General features: G+C 32.6%; 1 protein-coding gene across 1 annotated transcript in view; it reads right to left on the bottom strand.

Moving 5' to 3' along the window:
- The window catches only part of LOC127718385 (dnaJ homolog subfamily C member 13-like), a 76,483-nt gene that overhangs the window by 14,379 nt on the left and 38,215 nt on the right, over window positions 1–23,889 (bottom strand). Inside the window, exons 34-50 of the mRNA XM_052224374.1 lie at window positions 23,256–23,457; window positions 22,324–22,439; window positions 21,705–21,783; window positions 20,761–20,893; window positions 18,776–18,960; window positions 17,528–17,602; window positions 16,111–16,227; window positions 14,173–14,352; window positions 13,070–13,243; window positions 8,730–8,843; window positions 7,402–7,518; window positions 6,582–6,635; window positions 5,635–5,761; window positions 5,161–5,252; window positions 2,599–2,698; window positions 1,969–2,043; window positions 1,158–1,440 (exon numbers count right to left, since the gene is read on the bottom strand). Of these exons, the coding sequence (XP_052080334.1) occupies window positions 1,158–1,440; window positions 1,969–2,043; window positions 2,599–2,698; window positions 5,161–5,252; window positions 5,635–5,761; window positions 6,582–6,635; window positions 7,402–7,518; window positions 8,730–8,843; window positions 13,070–13,243; window positions 14,173–14,352; window positions 16,111–16,227; window positions 17,528–17,602; window positions 18,776–18,960; window positions 20,761–20,893; window positions 21,705–21,783; window positions 22,324–22,439; window positions 23,256–23,457 (2,223 nt within the window). The remainder of the gene's footprint in view (window positions 1–1,157; window positions 1,441–1,968; window positions 2,044–2,598; window positions 2,699–5,160; window positions 5,253–5,634; window positions 5,762–6,581; window positions 6,636–7,401; window positions 7,519–8,729; window positions 8,844–13,069; window positions 13,244–14,172; window positions 14,353–16,110; window positions 16,228–17,527; window positions 17,603–18,775; window positions 18,961–20,760; window positions 20,894–21,704; window positions 21,784–22,323; window positions 22,440–23,255; window positions 23,458–23,889) is intronic.

Genomic DNA, 23,889 nt, shown 5'->3' with positions numbered 1-23,889 from the left:
AAAATATAAATATAGCATCTCACATATTCATTTCTGTAACAAATACTGCAGCACTGACATATCAACCTGTTATAAATATTGCAGCACTAACCTTTCAACCTGTGATTTTGACTTTGAAGTATTTTCGTTCATCTGACCCAATTTAAATTCTTTTAAGTATACTGTGCTGAAATTGGTTTTTCCATTTATAATCTTTACAAAATCAGACAATTTTGTACAACCTGCAGCTTGAAAAAAAGCTCTGTGACCCCAAACATTTTATTACAGTTTTTGAAATTGAAGAAATAAACTACATTTAGGCAAACTATTAAAAAAATATGTCTATTTCAATTTTGACAACCCAACATCCAATATTAGATAATGCAGAGACCATTATGTATCAGATACTTCATCTTGTAAGCAATAATCTTCATTAAAATGGCTTTTTATTACAATATATTGATAAGATTTTTCATAGAACATGTTTAGATCAAACTAGCTATAGATATTCAATTCATATTTTATCAGTTTTCTTAGATGTATTTTAAAAGTAAAAAAAAAACATGGAAATACAGACAAATTGAAAAGGCTAAATCTTTATGATGTAGTATCCTCAGACTTGATACTAAAAATACGCTTTATTCCAATCGTTGTCTTTCCGTCAAAGTGTTTGGTTTTAGGTGACGTTATTTGACGTCATTTGTGAGTTTGTTGGGCATAAAATCTACGTCAGTATGTTGAGCTAAGGGATGAATATTCTAATGGGGATCAATTCCATATGACTGCTCGATAACTGTTTTTAAAAAATAAAATTTATATATTTCTTTAGGCAGGATTGAATTATGTACATAAGAATAAAGACGGGTGTTTGAAACAAGTCAAGCAGTCACAATTACTTTATCAGTTCAAAGATGCAGGGATCCAGTTAGCCCATAAAATATTTAAATGACGTGAGAAATCAGCTTATAGTAAAAGAGTATTTCTGGTAATTGAAATGATATGGATCAAATGTATAGATCAAGGATTTGTGTCCATACAATGCCCAGCTTGCGCTATCACATTTCTATTTTCAATACACAGTTAAATTTTGGTTTAAACCCCAATTTGGAATGATGGAAAACACAATGCCACGACACCCCTATAGGTAAACCCTAATGTACATAACATAAAATACATACTTATTTTTCAATTTTTTCACAACATCAGACACTTTATCCCTGGATTCCTCATTCCAGATTAATTCAGGGTTTTCATGAGTTCCTTCATACATATGAACACTAGCCTCAGGTGAGTCTCTCATAGCATCCATGAATATTGGAGGAAGAAATTTAGACAACACTATCCGGACCTTAGGCCCAACAAGTTTATCTGATAACATTTTTGATAAAAGTTCGGCAGTCTTTTCACGCACATTTGGATTTGTTGAATTACAAAATAAATCTAATAAATATATCACAGCTCCTGTAAAACAAATAAAACAGTTGTTGAGAAATATCATCAGTTAATGTATTATAATATTTTCCATTTTTTTTTATCCACTATGTTACTGGTATTGGTAATGGACATAAAAGTCAACACTGAAAGATTCAATCTTATCTGTATTTACTGACAAAAAAACTGAATTTCTCTTGTTCACTGCAATGAACAATTAAATTACTTTAATAGGTGTGTTTCAATGTGTAAGTTAAAACAATCTAATTCTGAGAAACTATCTGTTGCAAAGAATGTACTACTTTTCATAACTATCCCCAGGAAAGAACAAAATATTTTCCTGGACTATTGCCAGTAAAGAACTGTTTGAATTATGAAACAAGATTTTCCATAACTATCTGTATTAAATGAAGAAAATTCAATTTTGTGTATGATAGTTCTCCTTAATATATATCATAGAGATAACCTCCCTTAAATGTGTTTCAACAAATACTTCTCCGTGTTAACCTCCCTTAATGGGTTCCCTTCAATGTATTTTCTATTTCTTTTATTACAAACCTTTTGCCATAGCTTCCTTCACTATCTTAGTATTGGACATTAAAGCAAATAAACTTTCTAAGGTTAGTAATCGGCCTAAAACAAAAGAAGAGCAATTCTTACAAAACCTTCTGAACTACATTATTAATGTAAAACTAAGAAAACCATTGAATATTTGTATGTACCACTTGTAGAGATACTATCAAATAGTTGAGTACTTACTAAGTAAGACATGTCATATGTAATGTACCTGTCCAAAATTAAGATGCTTATCAGTGTTTTCATTCAACATATCTATTTAAAGATTCAATATATCGACAGCAGATCTTTTTTTATTTCTGTTGAATTCATTAAAAACTTGTCTTTATTAAGGTGGATTAGAGCTTAGTTTATGATATAGACACTAAATTACTATGGACGTTTTCTGGTAGCTATGTTTTATGTTGCATTGGGTTTTTGTGTTGCTATCCCATGGACTTTAAATCTTGTTTTTTTTTTAATAACATTATATTTTTAAATATTTCACATTATGAAATAATTGTTTCTGTTTAAAAACAACTATTACTTTGCAAAATTTTTGAACATGTTATCTGTCAATTGCAGTCACCAAATTTTTTACTGATGGTATGTAGTCTAATAAGACATACTTACAGTTAGGAAGCATGTTAATAGCTAATAGTAAATAGGACAACACTTCTGAGGCAGCAATGTCATTCACACACTCCTGGTTTGTTGTTACATTGTTTACAACCTAGAAATAAATAAGATAAAGGGGAATAACTCTGCAGCAATGTCATTCACACACTACTGGTTTGTTGTTACATTGTTTACAACCTAGAAATAAATAAACAAAGGGGGAATAACTCTGCAGCAATGTCATTCATACACTCTTGGTTTGATGTTACATTGTTTACAACCAAGAAATAAATAAACAAAGGGGGAATAACTCTGCAGCAATGTCATTCACACACTCCTGGTTTGTTGTTACATTGTTTACAACCTAGAAATAAATAAACAAAGGGGGAATAACTCTGAAGCAATGTCATTCACACACTCCTGGTTTGTTGTTACATTGTTTACAACCTAGAAATAAATAAACAAAGGGGGAATAACTCTGCAGCAATGTCATTCACACACTCTTGGTTTGTTGTTACATTGTTTACAACCTAGAAATAAATAAACAAAAGGGGAAAAACTCTGCAGCAATGTCATTCATACACTCTTGGTTTGTTGTTACATTGTTTACAACCTAGAAATAAATAAACGAAGGGGGAATAACTCTGCAGCAATGTCATTCACACACTCTTGGTTTGTTGTTAAATTGTTTACAACCTAGAAATAAATAAACAAAAGGGGAATAACTCTGCAGCAATGTCATTCACACACTCTTGGTTTGTTGTTACATTGTTTATAACCTAGAAATAGAATAAATATAAGGGGAATAACTCTGCAGCAATGTCATTCACACACTCCTGGTTTGTTGTTACATTGTTTACAACCTAGAAATAAATAAACAAAGGGGGATAACTCTGCAGCAATGTCATTCACACACTCCTGGTTTGTTGTTACATTGTTTACAACCTAGAAATAAATAAACAAAGGGGGAATAACTCTGCAGCAATGTCATTCACACACTCCTGGTTTGTTGTTACATTGTTTACAACCTAGAAATAAATAAACAAAGGGGGAATAACTCTGCAGCAATGTCATTCACACACTACTGGTTTGTTGTTACATTGTTTACAACCTAGAAATAAATAAATGAAGGGGGAATAACTTTGCAGCAATGTCATTCATACACTCTTGGTTTGTTGTTACATTGTTTACAACCTAGAAATAAATAAACACAGGGGGAATAACTCTGCAGCAATGTCATTCACACTCTCTTGGTTTGTTGTTAAATTGTTTACAACCTAGAAATAAATAAACAAAAGGGGAAAAACTCTGCAGCAATGTCATTCACACACTCCTGATTTGTTGTTACATTGTTTACAACCTAGAAATAAATAAACAAAGGGGGAATAACTCTGCAGCAATGTCATTCACACACTCCTGGTTTGTTGTTACATTGTTTACAACCTAGAAATAAATAAATGAAGGGGGAATAACTCTGCAGCAATGTCATTCATACACTCTTGGTTTGTTGTTACATTGTTTACAACCTAGAAATAAATAAACAAAGGGGGAATAACTCTGCATCAATGTCATTCACACTCTCTTGGTTTGTTGTTAAATTGTTTACAACCTAGAAATAAATAAACAAAAGGGGAAAAACTCTGCAGCAATGTCATTCACACACTCTTGGTTTGTTGTTACATTGTTTACAACCTAGAAATAGAATAAATATAAGGGGAATAACTCTGCAGCAATGTCATTCACACACTCCTGATTTGTTGTTACATTGTTTACAACCTAGAAATAAATAAACGAAGGGGGAATAACTCTGCAGCAATGTCATTCACACACTCTTGGTTTGTTGTTTCATTGTTTACAACCTAGAAATAAATAAACAAAAGGGGAATAACTCTGCAGCAATGTCATTCACACACTCGTGGTTTGTTGTTACATTGTTTACAACCTAGAAATAAATAAACAAAAGGGGAATAACTCTGCAGCAATGTCATTTACACACTCTTGGTTTGTTGTTACATTGTTTACAACCTAGATATAAAATTAACAAAGGGGGAATAACTTGTTTGCTTCTATAAATGAAGACAAATACAGAAAATAAGTCTGTAGTAATGTTGGTATATTTTTTTCATTTTATATTAAACAAAGCAAGATGATGATACTCATATTTTTCACACATTTTCCATTATAACCAACAATTATATGAAACAAAAGGGAAATAACCCTGTCTTGTATGTAGCCGTTTAACATCTATCTACCTATACTGACCACAGCAAAGTAACATTATTTTTGGTATGATTTAGAGGTGTAATTGAAACCACCTCTTCAGTTAAGGTAATATCAAAGTGTCAAATTGCCATCATATCTAAAATCAGTGAAAAAGCATAAAGCTTGTTTCAACAGCAAACTGATTACAAACTGCTCAACATCTAGATTTCTTTTGATTATTTTCGTCATTGGGTTGCTTTATCATTGTTGGGTTGCTGTATCATTGATTTATACCCTACATCTCTTTTTATTCATGAATTATAAATTTCTACTATTAACTGTAGCAATGTAAATAAAATGGAGAACAAGACTCACCTCGAGAGCACATTGTTGTAGTTTGGCACAATCATCTAATCTAAGAAGACTAAACAGTAACTTAAAATGTCCTATACACTGTATTTCTACACCTGAAATTAGAAATATAATTTTAAACAACAGGTTAACCCAATCCTTTACATCAAACATTGACTATTTATAAATTTCTCGTTTTTCTTAAAAAAAAATTCCTCAGGCATTTCCTATTGCAGGATAATTCCTTTGTTTCTTTTTTTATTATTAGAATATCATACCAACTTAATTACACATCCTGCAAAATAATTTTCAATGCTTGATATCACTTCAATAGTTTTCTAGAATAAATACATTGAATTCTCTCCATAAAAAATCATTTTCCCCTTTATTCTATATAAAAGATGTGATATGTTTGCCAATAAGGCAACTATCCACCAGAGTTCAAATGATGAAGATATAAGTAATTATAGGTCACAGTACAGTTCTACGGTCACTTACCTGGATTATTTTTTATTACATTACGTAGACCTTCTAAAGCCATTTCCACATGCAGAAGGCGGTCTCCTTGTTTTTTCTGACTAGAATTTTGACTCTGTTTTTGCAACATCATTAGTGAGTGAAGATACTGAAAGGAATTTAACAGTTAAATAAATATTGGATATCATCCTCCAGGTCGATCTAACTAGGATTCTTGAGAATTTAACAATTAAATAAACAGTGGATATCATCCTCCAGTTTGTTCTGATTAGGATTCATTTGAAAAATAACAATTAACTTAATAGTGGATATCATCCTCTAATTTGTTCTGATAAGGATTCCTAAGAATTTAACAATAAGTAAAAAGTGGATATTATCCTCCAGTTTGTTCTGATAAGGATTCTTAGGAATTTAACAATTAAGTAAATAGTTGATGTCATCCTCAGGTTGTTCTGATTAGGATTCTCCAGAATTTAACAATTAATTAAATAGTGGATATCATCCTCAAGTTTGTTCTGATTAGGATTCTTACACATATAGGATGGACACACTGAGTCAGAGTCAAAATATGCTAGAAAGTACAACCACCAAGAAAATGTATCATAGCACATGCATGCATCATTGTAACTCTGATCTGATCAATCTTTGCACTAACTCCTAGAAGCTTCTGGCTTAGCAGGAAAGCAAAAACAATGTAATACAAAATTTTCCAATCATTGGTTCAATTTGGCAAGGTATGAAACCCGTAATGTCCCTACGCTTGAGGTAAACACATTAACATTAGACCTCACAGTCATTTAAAATATATCAAACAACTTTAAGGGATTTTTTTTTCAAATTCATCTTCAAACATACAAATTAAAGTAATAAGGTAATGATTGATGATTTTTTTCTGACAGTGCAAATGAAGGATTAAGAATTATTTATTGCCTCTATGAAACATTTTCATCTTATCAAAGTTATTTTACCTGAGCTTGAGATCCCATGTAATCTAGGAGATCTATTGTGAAACCTTTGGGATTCTGTAAATAAACAAAAATATGTAGATACATTTTGATATATTTTATATTCCAAATTAGCCTCACATTTTTTTTTTTCATGTGAGGGGTCTCATATTTTATGAAATCAATATATAAACATTTTTTCAACCAAAGGTGAGAAAAAAATCGTGGAATTACACAACTGTTGTATCAAATTAGCCACTTTGTATTAGCAATTGCTTACATCCATTTCAATTGAACTTTGGTGGATAGTTGTCTCATTGGCAATCATACCACATCTCCTCATTTTTATATTAATAACGATTAACATTCTCGCTGAGATATTTAAATTCTATTTCCCACTATCAATTTTCTTACTTTTGTTTGATAGTTTAGTTCTCAATGCAATTTATGACAATGTGTTTTAATTCAACTCTATCTCAAGGCATATATGAATTCATTAAAAATCCATCATTTTCATTTTTCACATTATAATGAGTGTCCCTTAAGGTAATTCCAGAAAAGTGGTTCAGACGGAAACTTAAACATGTTAGACAAAGATATTTCATATGCAACCTCAGGTAGTGTTCTACCACTGAGTAAAGTTTCATCTATATCCATAAATTGCAGACAGACAGACAAGGTTATTCCTATATATCTCTAAACTTTGTTTGCAAGAGATATAAAAATAATAGGCATTTCAACAACAATTATATTTTTAAATAACTTATGCAATAATCTACACAGAACCACTTGCAAGAAAATATCTTAACCAAAAAGTGACTCTGTCAGATAAATTACTACTTACATCTAAAGGAAAAGTTGGCTGCTCATTATAAATTCTAACAAAGATTTCTCCTACTATTAATTCTTTGGCATGGATATCGTAAACAAAATCAGCCCCGTAATTCTGGTCACATTCTCCCTGAAAACATCAACAAACAATCATGTGTTAATGGCAACAGCATCATCATAAGACAAGCAATGTTTACTGACAATATTGTTTTAATGGCAACAGTATCATCATAAGACAAGCAATGTTTACTGACAATATTGTTTTAATGGCAACAGCATCATCATAAGACAAGCAATGTTTACTGACAATATTGTTTTAATGGCAACAGTATCATCATAAGACAAGTAATGTTTACTGGCAATATTGTTTTAATGGCAACAGCATCATCATAAGACAAGCAATGTTTACTGACAATATTGTTTTAATGGCAACAGCATCATCATAAGACAAGTAATGTTTACTGACAATATTGTTTTAATGGCAACAGCATCATCATAAGACAAGTAATGTTTACTGACAATATTGTTTTAATGGCAACAGCATCATCATAAGACAAGCAATGTTTACTGACAATATTGTTTTAATGGCAACAGCATCATCATAAGACAAGCAATGTTTACTGACAATATTGTTTTAATGGCAACAGTATCATCATAAGACAAGTAATGTTTACTGACAATATTGTTTTAATGGCAACAGCATCATCATAAGACAAGCAATGTTTACTGACAATATTGTTTTAATGGCAACAGTATCATCATAAGACAAGTAATGTTTACTGACAATATTGTTTTAATGGCAACAGCATCATCATAAGACAAGCAATGTTTACTGACAATATTGTTTTAATGGCAACAGCATCATCATAAGACAAGCAATGTTTACTGACAATATTGTTTTAATGGCAACAGCATCATCATAAGACAAGCAATGTTTACTGACAATATTGTTTTAATGGCAACAGCATCATCATAAGACAAGTAATGTTTACTGACAATATTGTTTTAATGGCAACAGCATCATCATAAGACAAGCAATGTTTACTGACAATGTTAATTAAAACATCAACAATGGGAATGACTAAGATCTCAAATAACTAGATAAACCCTAACACATGTTCAACAAGCATCTTTTCTGTCATATAGTTTTGACAATGTTACTGTCAATTTTTATGGTTACATTATCAATCTGTGAAGGTCACATGTTGACCTCTATAGACGTCTATTTGAGGTTAATTGTTGTTTTTTTGGTTGCTGTCACTTTGACATTAAACCAACATCATCATTATAATGTACATTAAATATAAACAAGCAAGTTTCCATATAAGTTAATATACATACTGTTTTTATAACATTTTGCTGTTGGTCCATAAGATATTCATTCAACTGCCCCCTAGTGGCATTGTCCCATATAAGGTAAGGATTCTCTGTGTTACAATTCAGATATTTCAGCAGCTGAAAAACATCAAACATGGAAATTACATCTCGGATGTAAACAACTCTGATTTAACTTCCTGGATTTGATAAAATATAAAGAGTGATTGGTTTACATGAAATTGAGGAAATTGTTGGTTTATTTGTAAACTAAAATTGGTGAACCTTGTAGATATCTATTTAAACTTCAGGAGAAGTATTTATTGATAGTGTTTAACCCCATTTATACCTTTCATGGTATTGACCTTTTGCATGTAACTAACCAGGTTTATCAATTGCTAGTAAATTTAATGCAATGCTACATTGTAAATGAATGATAAAAATATAAACCCTGCATCCTACTTGACAGGCACTCTGATTGATTGTTGATGCACTAGTTCACAGGGTATATTATAAATTTTACGTTCATATATAAAACTATCATTACAACAACAGAGTATTTGATGCCTGATGGTAATATCATTTAATTGACAAGGCCGCATTGATTGAGTGAAGCTGTAACCAAAATGTTAACTCGAAAAAAACCTTACAATCTCTTTTCATTTGTTCTTGCAAAGGATAAATCTATATGAAAATCATTATCCATTTAAATGAAAAAAATATGTCTAATCTAGAATTTTATTCTGACTACCATCAGTGAATATTTGTTGGTATTGCAAAAAAAAAAAAAGTTCTAAACCCTCCACTCTCTTTACATCTACATAATACTTCCAGATCTGCCAATCTTCACAATTTATGGGGGATTTCCCCCATGAGAGGTGCTGACCTGAATTTTGAAATTCTTTATTATATAACTAAACACCTCAAAAACAGGCATTCAAATGAGTTAAAAGGTTATTCAAGCTCATACATACTCATTCAACAATATAGTAGTAGATTAAAAACACTTATGACAATATACCGTTCCTACTCGCTTATTAGTCGGAAAATTGGGAGTAAAATTCATAATCCAGAGAGGGGGACCGACTAATAGACGAGATCTAGCGACCAGAGGAAAAATCCAAGCTTGAGAAAAGTGGTCAGGAGTGAATTTCCTGGTCAAAACTACGTTTTTGATTGCCAAACCTACATAAATCAATAAATAAAAAGTTTTTGTTGAAAATAAATTACTACAATACTGTCTTTGTGTTTTATTTGTTCTTTGGTAAACATTTTCTGCAAATTCGTGTTGAAATTCTACTGTTTCCGGTTTGTGTATTGATTTTCATGGTCACATGGTTTTCCTATAAACCCAAAAGAAGAGCCAAGAACCAAAAATGAAAAGGAGATAACAATGTACCAAATATGTGAAAGGATGTTTTCAGCGGAGTTATTGTGTCATTATTATGATATCATGATATCAATTCAATGCTTATAAATCATATAATAATCAAAAAATAATTTTAAGATTCATTCCCAAAATCAAAATATTATTCATTAAAGTGTCTCAGGTAAACAAAAATTACAAAATTGATTGACAAGCCAATATAATCCATTGATAACCCCAATTAAGAGACAAAGAGTTGTATTTACTAAAGGTGTGAAAACTATCAGTGATAGGTAAACAGATGACACTAATGAGTTGGAGTTAGTTATTTTAATATATTGATTAGCTTCACTTAATTTTTTTAATCCTTTAATCATCACAATATAATAAGAATTATGAAGTGTACATGCTCATTTAACACCAAGTTATGTATGCTGTTAAAAATATTTTCATCAAGTGTTGATTGACTTTAAATTTTTCAGGTTCATATTGGTTTATATTCGCTTTTCTCAAACAATAGGTTGTTAGTCATACCCTACAAAATCATTGATGCATTACGTAAACAACACATGGCTAATCTAACATTTGAACAGTGAACAAAACAAGAGAAATGAATACATCTTTATTATTAACAGCAATATAAATTATCATGATGAGCATCAACTAAATTCAAACCAAACATTAATGCAGAAATGAATATTATTCCTGGATTTGCATTGGTTCTACCGGCGTTCAGTTACTGTCAGCTGAAAAAAAAATGCCCAAATTTTGTCCGACTTATACGAGGGTCAAGACTAAATCCTTAGAATTTGGAGCTGAAAAGGGCCCCCGACTTATAGTAGGATCGACTATTAAGCGAGTTTATACGGTAAGAAGAGCATTAATTAGGTCCTCTTGCTCTTAAAATCCCTCATGGAGATTTGGAAAAGTTCGCAGGTATGTACTTCTGAACTTCAATATGTTGAAGATTACAAGAAGGCACATGCTAGGGAAAATTAAATATCTGAAAATATTTACAAGAAATTTCAAAAACATTTTTCTTTTGTATATAGATAAAAACATTTATTTGTTCTAGCAATATATTTGGATTGTGCACTAGACTTAAATGCATTTAAGTCTGGGCTACTGGCTACCTGGTTTGGTAAGGAATTCCGCAACCTTAATGTTCTTGGAAACAAGAGTGGACACGCTGAAATGTCTCGCCTTCTTTACTAACCATTGATATTATGTTGATAGTCCTAAATAAAAGCTTTACTACAACTATTACATAAACTTAACATGATCCAAGAAAATGAAGTCAAGGTCATATAAACCAAACAAGAAATACATGTACACCTTACAATCATTCAATACACTAAATATAGTTGACCTATTGCTTATAGTTTCTAAGAAACAGACTTAACCAAGAAAACTAAACATTGACCAATGAATCGTGAAAATGAGGTCAAAGTCAGATGAACCATGCCAGGCAGACATGAACAGCTTACAATCCTTCCATACAACAAATATAGCTGACCTATTGCTTATAGTTTAAGAAAAACAGACTGAAACACATAAACTTAACACTGAGCAATGAACTGTGAAAATGAGGTCAAGGTCAAATAAAACCTGCGAGACTGACATGTACATCATAGAATATTTCCATACACCAAATATAGTTGACTTATTGCATAATAGTATAAGAAAAAAGACCAAAACTCAAAAACTTAACTTTGACCACTGAACCATGAAAATGAGGTCAAAGTCAGATGACACCTGCCAGTTGGACATGTACACCTTACAATCATTCCATACACCAAATATAGTAGACCTATTGGATAAAGTATAAGAAAAACGGACCAAAACACAAAAACTTAACTATAACCACTGAACCATGAAAATGAGGTCAAGGTCAGATGACACCTGCCAGTTGGACATGTACACCTTACAATCATTCCATACACCAAATATAATAGACCTATTGGATAAAGTATAAGAAAAACGGACCAAAACACAAAAACTTAACTATAACCACTGAACCATGAAAATGAGGTCAAGGTCAGATGACACCTGCCAGTTGGACATGTACACCTTACAATCATTCCATACACCAAATATAATAGACCTATTGCATACAGTATAAGAAAAACAGACCAAAACACAAAAACTTAACTATAACCACTGAACCATGAAAATGAGGTCAAGGTCAGATGACACCTGCCAGTTGGACATGTACACCTTACAATCACTCCATACACCAAATATAATAGACCTATTGCATACAGTATAAGAAAAACAGACCAAAACACAAAAACTTAACTATAACCACTGAACCATGAAAATGAGGTCAAGGTCAGATGACACCTGCCAGTTGGACATGTACACCTTACAGTCCTTCCATACACCAAATATACTAGACCTATTGCTTGTAGTATCTGAGATATGGACTTGACCACCAAAACTTAACCTTGTTCACTGATCCATGAAATGAGGTCGAGGTCAAGTGAAAACTGTCTGACAGGCATGAGGACCTTGCAAGGTACGCACATACTTAATATAGTTATCCTATTACTTATAATAAGAGAGAATTTAACATTACAAATAATTTGAAATTTTTTTTCAAGTAGTCACTGAACCATGAAAATGAGGTCAAGGAAATTGGACATGTGACTGACGGAAACTTCGTAACATGAGGCATCCATATACAAAGTATGAAGCATCCAGGTCTTTCACCTTCTAAAATATAAAGCTTTTAAGAAGTTAGCTAACGCCGCCGCCGCCGCCGCCGCCGCCGCCGCCGGATCGCTATCCCTATGTCGAGCTTTCTGCGACAAAAGTCGCAGGCTCGACAAAAATGAAAATAAATGGTAATGCGAGGGAGAGAATGGCTGTACAAATTTGTGTTCTTTTGAAGGTACTAAGTATTTCTTGTTTGAGATGGATACTAATTGATGTTGGATTTTATAGAACATGTTGAAAAATGCAAGATTATTAGAGTAAGATGCACTCTATCAAAGCTTACCTCTGATGGATTTTCTTGAGACAGTTTTCTAGATAAATATGGAGTCAATATAGCTGACAACGATTTCTTCACAGGTACATTTTCTGGTGTTTCTAATCCTGAGCTTTCTGGAAAGTATCCACCTAACCTTCCACAAGCTCTAACACACAGACGAGCTAACTGGTTGGCAACTTCCTGTACAAAGTAAAAACATATGGCACTATAATGACACATACTGATTTTAATTATCCTGCCTTATATCTATGAGGGTCTGGATGGGGTCCTTAAATTCTGTATTCTTAAAATTTTTAGGTCAATTTTCGACATTTTTCATTATCTTTAGAAATAACGCTTATTCTGTGAAATTCTCATGAAAATGATTTTACTATTATTTTTTTCTGTAATTGGATGACTCCTTTATTCTGTATGTCGTTCATTTCTGCATTTTATTACCTAATTCTTTTATTTTCAACAGTTATTCTTTAATCTTTTGCACCCAATTATTCTCTATTCTTTATATTTTTTGCTTATTTTTCTCTATTCATCATATCATTTTGCCATTATTCTCTATTCTGTAAACCTCATTTAGCCCCTTATCTACGTATTCACAGGGGAATGTTGATGCATTAATTTTTATCTATCCTTTTTCACCTTATATTATAAGCACATCTTTTCCTCAAAGATCTATTCCATAAAAAGCATGTATTGGACCCAGGGAGTGCACTTTGAAATAACAGTTATGGGTGGGTGTTAATTACAGTGAAAATATAAGAGAAATTTTAATATTGCCTCTATATATGATTACCCCATTTTCAAAACTGGGTACAAGGTGTGTTATAATGGAACAGCCCTAATGAAAGAATATAGCGGCATTTTCCACTCATGTAATTTTACAAAATATCATAAGCAAACTTAATAACTCATCATTTCGCTGAGTATAACAATTCAAAATTCTAGAAGACAAGAAAATAATAAGAATACTGAAAATTTAAACATGAAATGTCACTATGGCAAGGTTAAATTTTCTTACACTTAATTCATTCCAGTATATAAACCTATTTGCTATATATAAATGTTCATCAAATTTCCAAACAGCACTTATTCAATGTGAATAATTATGTTACCTGTTGGTTACTTTCTCCGCTCTTCTCTACACCTCCCTCTTCTAATGTATAATCATAATTGAACAAGTACAGCAGTAAATGGTAAAGCACACCTGATTGGAAGAGATTGGTCTGTAACCAGAAGTCCACAGAAAAGGCACTAATACACAGTGCAACTTCAGAACACAATTTTGGCAGGTTCTGAAAAATTATAACTGTTTGTAGTCTCAATATCATGAATGTAGATTCAATAAAGAAAATAAAGGTTTATTTACCGAAAATTCAGAAATTATTGCGTGCATTTATTTTTGAGATTTTTGAAGAATGAACAAAAATGTGAGTTTAATTATTGCAATTTTTGGAAAAGCTACATACAGATATATGAACCGGATATCAGACTGCAAGTTCTTATTACTGCAATACTCAAGGAGTCGCATTATTCGCATTAATAAAAACCTCGCAATAATTTCTAAATTTACAGTAAGTCAACAGTAGTATACCGATGTTCAAATCTTGTAAATGGATTAGGAAGAGACAGGGAAAAGCAACCTCTCCAAAAGGAGAGAGACCAGGTGCATCGACAGGGTAAGAGTCTCCCAACAAATATTAAGTCTTGCACCTGTCCTAAGTCTGGAGCCTGTTGTTCAGTGGTTGTCGTTTGTAAGTGTGGTTCATAAGTGTTTCTCGTTTCTCGTTTTTTTATATAGATTAGACTTTTGGTTTTCCTGTTTGAATTGTTTTACACTAGTCATTTTGGGGCCCTTTATAGCTTACTGTTTGGTGTGAGCCAAGGCTTCGTGTTGAAGGCCGTACTTTGACCTATAATTGTTAACTTTTTATACATTGTGACTTGGATGGAGAGTTGTCTCATTGGCACTCATACCACATCTTCTTATTTATATTGCATCCACATTTTCAGTTTTCTTGGTGATCACAGCATTCTGTGCTGAAAGTTTTGATATTTCGCAAAATCAATGGGCTGAAAAATTATTGGTCATTTGTGGCAAACAGCATATTTTCTTAATCCGAAACATGTTTTTATACTTAAAACCATCTAAAGCACAAGGCGGATGCAACCTTGAAAACACTTTTTAAGAATTGAGAATGTATTGAAGAGTAAGGAACAAATTTACAAATAAGTACATGCAAAATAAAATATTTGCATACAGTATTTACAACGTATCTAAAATGGCTTTCATCATTTTTTTACTTGGTAATTTAAATCAATTCACCTTCACACTGTCTTTTTTGCCTTTAATAAATTCTTTGTTTTGCTGTCTTCATGTACACATAATTTTTACTGTCTTAAACCTCCAGGAACAATAATAAGTACATGTATGTACATGTTGTCGTTGTAAGCATACCCACATTAGTATTTCAAAGTATCTGTAAACAGGAAGTATATGTCGGACAGATTCTGAAAGCACTCAGGAAGTATGTGTCAGACAGATTCTGAAAGCACTCAGGAAGTATGTGTCAGACAGATTCTAAAAGCACTCAGGAAGTATGTGTCAGACAGATTCTGAAAGCACTCAGGAAGTATGTGTCAGACAGATTCTGAAAGCACTCAGGAAGTATGTGTCAGACAGATTCTGAAAGCACTCAGGAAGTATGTGTCAGACAGATTCTGAAAGCACTCAGGAAGTATGTGTCAGACAGATTCTAAAAGCACTCAGGAAGTATGTGTCAGACAGATTCTAAAAGCACTCACACATTACAATTCCTCACTGTCATGCTTCTGACCAATTATGAAGTAATTTTATTCAGTAGTTCTAGAGAAAAGTGTAAACAAAAATTTGAGGTTCATTCAACATTACCGACAATTCAAAGTATCGGAAAACAGGAAGAAGGGATCCGACAGATCTGAAAAGTGATCACAAGTTACAACTCATGGAAATATTTATTTGGTGCACAGATGGACAAGCAGAATGCAATATAGCCCCTTTCTATTTTACTTACTTTGTAATACAATATTCTACAGATATTTTTAATAATGGCCGGTATTTCTTGTATCTTCTCTCGACATCCTTCAAACTGTGAAGCTACAGCATAACATTTCACTACATGTGTACACACCTACAACATAATCAAAGTGCTGAAAGCACTGTAAGGCTGCTTAATTATATAGCAGTTATTGATGTAAGACAATGCAAAATTTTTATAAAGATTATTTAGAAAGAACATTTTTTTACACCCATGTTGATTTTTTATTTAGTTTTATTTACACAGAATAACCAATGTTTTTACTAAATGAAATTTTTCTGGTTTAACAGAACCAATGTTTAGGGCTGTTCTATAATTTATCAGGTGGTGAGATGGGAGACACTCAAATTATTTGAATACAGGTGGTTGTATTTTCCTTAGAATTTGTAAGAAGTAAAATGAACTTTTTATTTTATAGTGCATCGGGATCTTAAAAAAGTGCCTCTCATGCCCCATGTATTTAATTCTGGAACAGCCTTAAGGAAGAGCTTTATATTTTGTTTTGAAACAATAAATAGTTAGGACTGACTCATCTGTACAAGGATGTATAATAATTCTCTATCTCTAACAGTCAAATAGGAAGATAAAGCTTGGCTTTTTCTTACCTAGATTTTGCCTAGGAGTCAATTAAAAGGGCAAACTAACAATTAACAGAAGGTAAAGAGTACCATTTTGATACATTTCAATACTTGGTATGGCAGTTTTTTTTAAGTTACAAATACTTGTTAAATTATAATTAAACAAAAGAGCTTCCAACCTTCCTCATAAAAATGCGTGGAATAACTCTTAGCCAAAAATTGTAACAACAAATGTCATGTTCATAGATTTTGTTTTCCAACTAATTTTTGGGAGATACTTTTTTTGCTCCCATTTATTTTTCCTGATTTTCTTACGTTCTTTATAAACTTGTATAAGGAGAGATCCAAGTTTGACAAGTTCCCGATTTGTATTCACTTTATTTCTGTACTTGCCAAAAGTCATAAAAATAAATAGCTTGCAAAAATAAGTTGGTTTACATTATTTTGCAGGTTTCTTACAAATAAATCTGAATGAGTACTGCTTGCACTCATTCAGTACTCATTGAGATTTATTTGTATGAGTGCTGATTGCACTGTACATTTTTCATTTTCTAACTATAAGGCCATCCTTAAAAAATTCCTTGTTTGATGTTGCCTAACCATGCCTTGTAGGGTTGGGTAGGTAGGTAGGGATTTCTTTTTTGGCAAACAACATAAGCTAAATGTTTAAGACAAGAAAACAACCTAAGGAAAAAATATTTGAAAAAAAAATAATTGAAACAATTTGTGTCATAAACTTTTCAGGTAGGCTGCTTTTTAGGTGGGTAGGTAGGCAACATCAAACAATTTAATTTTTATTTCTGACCTTAGCTTACCTGTACTGCTGTATCTTCATGTTTACTTGATTGATTGAGTACATTCATACATCTGTCAAATGCTTCTTGTAAGACCTGAATATAAACAAACAAATATAACTGTGCAAATAAATATTGCTACATTACTGAAAAATTATAATAATGGCTGTAGAAACAAGACCAATACTGGGTCTTGACCTGCATCAATGCATGTAATTGATTGAGGTTGAATAAAATTGAGAATGGAAACAGGGAATGCGTCAAAAAGACAACAACCCGACCAAAGAGCAGAAAACAGCCCGAAGCCACCAATGGGTCTTCAACACAGCAAGAAAATCCAGTATTAATGTATACTGAAGCATAACTGATCATTCCCTTTCATTGAAGGTAAGATTGATTTGTGTTTAACACAACTTTCAGCACTATTGGGCTATTTCGTGGCGGTCAGATTTTATCAGTAGAGGAAGCAGGAGTGCCCAGGGAGAATCACTACCTTGGATAGGAAAACTGACAATCCTAGTCAATTAAGATCGAAGTTGAATACACCTGCCACATGTGGGATTCAAACTGACAACCTCAAGAGTTGACTGGCTAGTGGTTGGACTACTAAGAACAATTTGCCAGCGATTCTCCTTTTTCTTTTTAAAAGGTCAGAAAACATTATGTAACATAGATGGTATAAGTGTGAAATGAATATCACTCCTTTTTCATTAATGTAGGTTAACAAAAGAAATTAGTTTGAGTACTAAAACACTCCTTTTTCTATAATCTTATTTCTATAATATGTTTAAATGCATTTTGATTGATTTGAAAAGTATCCATTCTTAAAACTGCATCAGGCAAAAAGACCTTTTATCTTATCACTATAATCATGAGTTGTCGAGATCTATGCAGGGTTAAAAGCTGAGCATGACAAATTGGACACCTACCTGAATACCATGTTCCTTTCATAACTCCTCTGCATTTAAGGCAGAACAGTTGATAGTACGATGTCATTAAAAATTGGACACCTACCTGAATACCATGTTCCCTTTGTAACTCCTCTGCATTTAAGGCAGAACAGTTGACGGAATGATGTCATTACAAATTGGACACCTACCTGAATACCATGTTCCCTTTGTAACTCCTCTGCATTTAAGGCAGAACAGTTGACGGAATGATGTCATTACAAATTGGACACCTACCTGAATACCATGTTCCCTTCGTAACTCCTCTGCATTTAAGATAGAACAGTTCATAGTATGATATCATTACAAATTGGCCAATTACCTGAATACCATGTTCCCTTCGTAACTCCTCTGCATTTAAGGCAGAACAGTTGACGGTATGGTATGCTAACTCTGTTGCTGCTGACAGTAATGGCGCTGACTTTGAGAACAGCTGGTCATCATTCGTCTCCATTCTGATTGTTTTGATCAACATTGGGTATCCAGCATATTTGTATGGTTGTAATTCTGTAACAAAAATAAGCTACTGTAAAGTAGGTTCGAAAAAAAATATCATTTAAATGAGGCTCATAATTTTGTATGCCAGACGTGCATTTTATTTAAAAGAAACATCAAAGAAGACAAAAGGTAAAAAAAGTATGAAGCTGAAAAGCATTTGAAGGACCCAAAATTCCAAAAGGTTTTGACAAATACAGCTATTGTAATATATTTCTAGGGTAGAAAATCCTTAGTATTTTGGAAAATTCAACATTTTGTAAACAGTTAGATTAAAAATACTAGATATCATTGAGATGGAAGCCATCTCTGTGGGCCCCGCTGTGAATAATGTGTGGTAAAAAATTTGTATCTTTATCATTGGACATGGGGTTGTCAACTGAAACCAAAGTTTTTTGACCTTGACCTTTGACCTAGGAAGTTGTACATAAATTATGACACACCCTCTGGTGTTGGTTTATATACATGTCAAGTATACATTTTGAAATCATAACGGTTCTCAAGATATAGAGCTGACACGATCTTTACCATAGGACATGGGGTTGTCAACTAAAACCAAAGTTTTTGACCTTGACCTTTGACCTAGGAAGTTGTACATACATTATGACACACCCTCTGGTGTTGGTTTATATACATGTCAAGTATACATTTTGAAATCATAACAGTTCTCAAGATATAGAGCTGACACGATCTTTACCATAGGACATGGGGTTGTCAACTAAAACCAAAGTTTTTGACCTTGACCTTTGACCTAGGAAGTTGTACATACATTATGACACACCCTCTGGTGTTGGTTAATATACATGTCAAGTATAAACTTTGAAATCATAACGGTTCTCTAGATATAGAGCAGACACAATTTGTTACGGACGGACAGACGGACGGACATGGTTGTCAACTAAACCTAAGTTTTTGACCTTGACCTTTGACCTAGGAAGTTGTACATACATTATGACACACCCTCTGGTGTTGGTTAATATACATGTCAAGTATAAACTTTGAAATCATAACGGTTCTCTAGATATAGAGCAGACACAATTTGTTACGGACGGACGGACAGACAAACGGACAGATGGACGGACGGACAGATGGACGGACGGACGGACAGACGGACAGACGGACGGACAGACTGATCACTATAGGGCTTCCGCCATTCGGCGGGGAAATATTAATGATCATGAAATCACTTTTTGGCTTGAACATTGCACTTCTACGCATTAGTAAAATATGGCAAGAAACTGAATTTTCAGCACAAAAATCACATTTAACAAAAATTACCCCTTAACAACCCTCCTTGATGCATTTTTCTGAGAAAGAAACTAGACAACTGTACAAAAATTACCACTGACCATTCAAAAATGATCTTTTAAAAATTTCTAAAAAAACTACTTTATCTGTCCCAAATCAAGCTATGATATATTCTGACAGAAATTCCTCAAGTTGTGTACAACTATTGTATCTCAGAAGGCTGAATGATGACATTATGGACAAGAATTAGCATCATGCCATGTCCACACAAGGGGCAGCAGAAAAAAGTTTTTATCAATTTCATAGCTACTCTCTTGAACTGTAGATTCAGAAATTGTTGCAATATTTTTATTATTGCGAAAAAGTACGATTTTTCAGTTTCACAATAAAAAAAACTTGCATTCATAATTTCAGTAGTGATTTTCCTTAATAATATTTTTGAAATCACATTAATTAGATTTCCCATTTGTGACAGAGGTCAAGGCATTACAATAATAAATGCATGTATGAATATCTGAATTTACAACCGAGGTGGATATATTGTCTATTTTATATTTTTCCTACCTTCCTTGTGCCTTCTAAATAAAATGGACTGGGCTTTAAGTATTAGCACAATGTTCTGTGGGTCTGGACCATCTTTTAATCTTGATTTACTACATAAAAATTCATATGCTGTGTTTACTTTTTCAAACATATCCTGAAAAGAATTGATTTAGAAATATTAAAGAATCTTTTTTGTCATATGTCGCTATGAAATGACAACCTTGTTCATAATTGAACACATAATCACCAAAATAACCAGAATATTAAAACAATCTTTATCAAGTACCATTAATTTGCTTAAGTTCCTACATGTATTTCCTTGGTAAACTTTGGAAAAACACATATATAGCTAATTCATGAAGTCTTACAAAATATCCACATATTGTGCTATGTTTAGTGATTCCAAACATTCTAGATATCTCTGTTACAACCAAATTTTATTCCCCCAACAACGCAAAACACTAAGGAACAGCTTTTTCATTCCTGTTCAACACCCAAATTCTAAATCAATATGATTGTAATGACACTTTTGATTGGATGATTGCCCTCAATTCCACGGTTGATAGTCAGAGTTGAAAACAATGCTGCACAATTGCAGTCAACCTTATATAATATTTCAAATGTTGTTTTTGAACATTTAACTAGTACTGTGGATTCATTATTGGATTTTGTGGGTATAGGCGTTAACCACAAATTAAAATATTTAACAAAAATATAATTTTCTATAGGATTGTATGAAGACTTTGGCAAAAACCCAAAATCAAATATCCACAAAATAGCAAAATATCCTCAATCCATGAAAATAAATGAATCCACAGTATTCTATTTATAGAGTACTGTGATTGAAGAGTTACCACTGAAAGTCAGTAAAACTACATTTGTGACTGTCATATCAACAACTGATATTCAGTATACATTTACATTTATACGAGAGTTCTAAAATATTGTAAATAACTATTTCTTACCCTGCCCTCAGGATTTTTATCTGGATGGTATTTCTGGGCTAGTTTGAAGTAAGCTTTTCTAATTTTTGCCTCATCATGACTGAAAATATATAAGATATGATAGATTAGATACATGTATGTGAGATCATAACAATCAAACAGTAACCAAATAGAACAGCAAAAATCTTCTGAGTACAACAAGTGGCAGAGTGGTTCATCTACTGTATCACTAAGCCTGTCATCACTAAGGTTGTGAGTTCAAACCTTGCATGTGGCAGGTCCAAACTTAATTGACTAAGATTGTCATTTTTGCCTGCTGATGGTTGCGGTTCTCTCAGGCTTCCTACACCTTGCCACAAAACAGCCAATATTGTTGTAAGTGGCATTAAATACCAACAATCAATCAATCAATCAATCTGAGTACAAATAGAAGAATTTGCAACCTAAGTCTTAGAAAATTCACGTAGTTAATAAACTGAAAATCAAAAACAAAAAAAAACAATTTGCCAGTACCAAAACACTGATACTGTTGAGATGGTACTCTCTTAGTCTGTCAGTCCATCCAGCAGTGTTACTGACCCAATGATAAAAATAAAACCTACATACAATTTAGTGTAAGTTTATAAATTTAAGATCTTACCCTCCAACACCTTTCTGTAAATGTAATACAGTCAGTGCATCATCTATTGACATGGTTGGTGGTTTCTTCTCTACTTCTTTCTTCCATGCTTCTAAAATGTCTTTTAATAATTTAACCTGTTAAAACAAAATAAAATTCATCTTTAAATTAACTTTTTATAATCAAGTCAAAACAATAAATTAATGATTTCTACATAAATCTACATTTTCTATGGAAATTTCAAGTTGAAACACTTTTTTTGTTGTTGACAAAATGAAGAATTCAATAAACTATTGATAAATGCAATATTACTTTCTTTTAGCATGTGTAAACTATTATTTTCTATTTCAGGCCAAATAAGTGCTGTTTTTTTCTGGCTAACATTGTTAGAATACATCGCAAAAAATGAGAAAACAATACTGAAACTACTATAAACTAAACACCATAAATTCTTACTGACTAAGTTTAAGGAGATCTTAACCAAATTGTCTACAAATTGGTTAGATTCCTTAATGTTATACAAAATTAACAACTGTATAGGTTGCAATCTATGAATTTTTGCTCATCAAATATCTAACTAAAATATAGTACATGCCAAAACACACAATTAACAGTGCCTGGTGATGATCCATAACCTGACCAGTTTACGTCCTTCACAGACCTTCCTCAGAGGCTTATCAAATATCTACTTTAAACATAACCTAACACATAATTAACAATTTAGGGATTCCATCAGTAGATGTTTTAATCACAGAAGCTTTAGGAACTATATGATAAAATTGGCAACTATTTAGTCAGCAGTTGTTCAAATAACAGAAATGCTTTACACATTGTTTTACAATATTGTTAATTAAAACACTTATAGGATCCTTAACAGGCCAATCGGGGAATCTTTGGTGATCACAGAGATGCTTTACACATTGTATTAAAATATAGCTAATTAAAACACTTACAGGATCCTTAATAGGCCAATCAGGGAATCTTTGGTGATCACAGAGATGCTTAAGATAATATATATTACAAAACAGTTCATTTTCTAATTGTGGATAGTTTATGACTGGTATAGGACAATACTGGTACAAAGATCGTGTGTTGCTTTGGAGACGTGGTGAAAAGTCAGCGATGTGTGACGCAATCTTCTCTATCATAAGTCGCCTGTGAAAAAAAAAATATTTTGTTGAAACATAATAGTTGTGTCAAAGCTTAATGTTTTGGTTATATGGAGAATTTGATTTTTTCTGTGTAATCTATTCATAACTTATATAAAAAGATGGAGAATGTGTCCACACATATGATTCCCCCGCTTGCATATAACATTATAAAGGTACATAACTCAAGAACATTAAAAGTGATGCAACCTAAATTCGAACTTGGATCTCTTTTTTTGTGGCAATAAGCATTGTGTATAAGTTTCATAACATTTGGTTGAGGCAAACTAAAGTTAGAGAATGGAAACTAATTTTTGGGCATACGGACAGACAAGGGTAACACTTGCGGTGGGGCATTAGAAAAGTTTAGTGCTCGACATATTGTATAAACACCAGCTGCCAACTGTTGAAGAATGTGTGTTGCCCTCTTAAAGTCTTT

This window comes from Mytilus californianus, unplaced genomic scaffold (assembly GCF_021869535.1).
Source record: "Mytilus californianus isolate M0D057914Y unplaced genomic scaffold, xbMytCali1.0.p SCAF_10, whole genome shotgun sequence".
Classification (NCBI taxonomy): domain Eukaryota; kingdom Metazoa; phylum Mollusca; class Bivalvia; order Mytilida; family Mytilidae; genus Mytilus; species Mytilus californianus.
The sequence above is the reverse complement of the archived record's forward strand: the minus strand, read 5'-3'. Positions and strand labels throughout refer to the sequence as shown.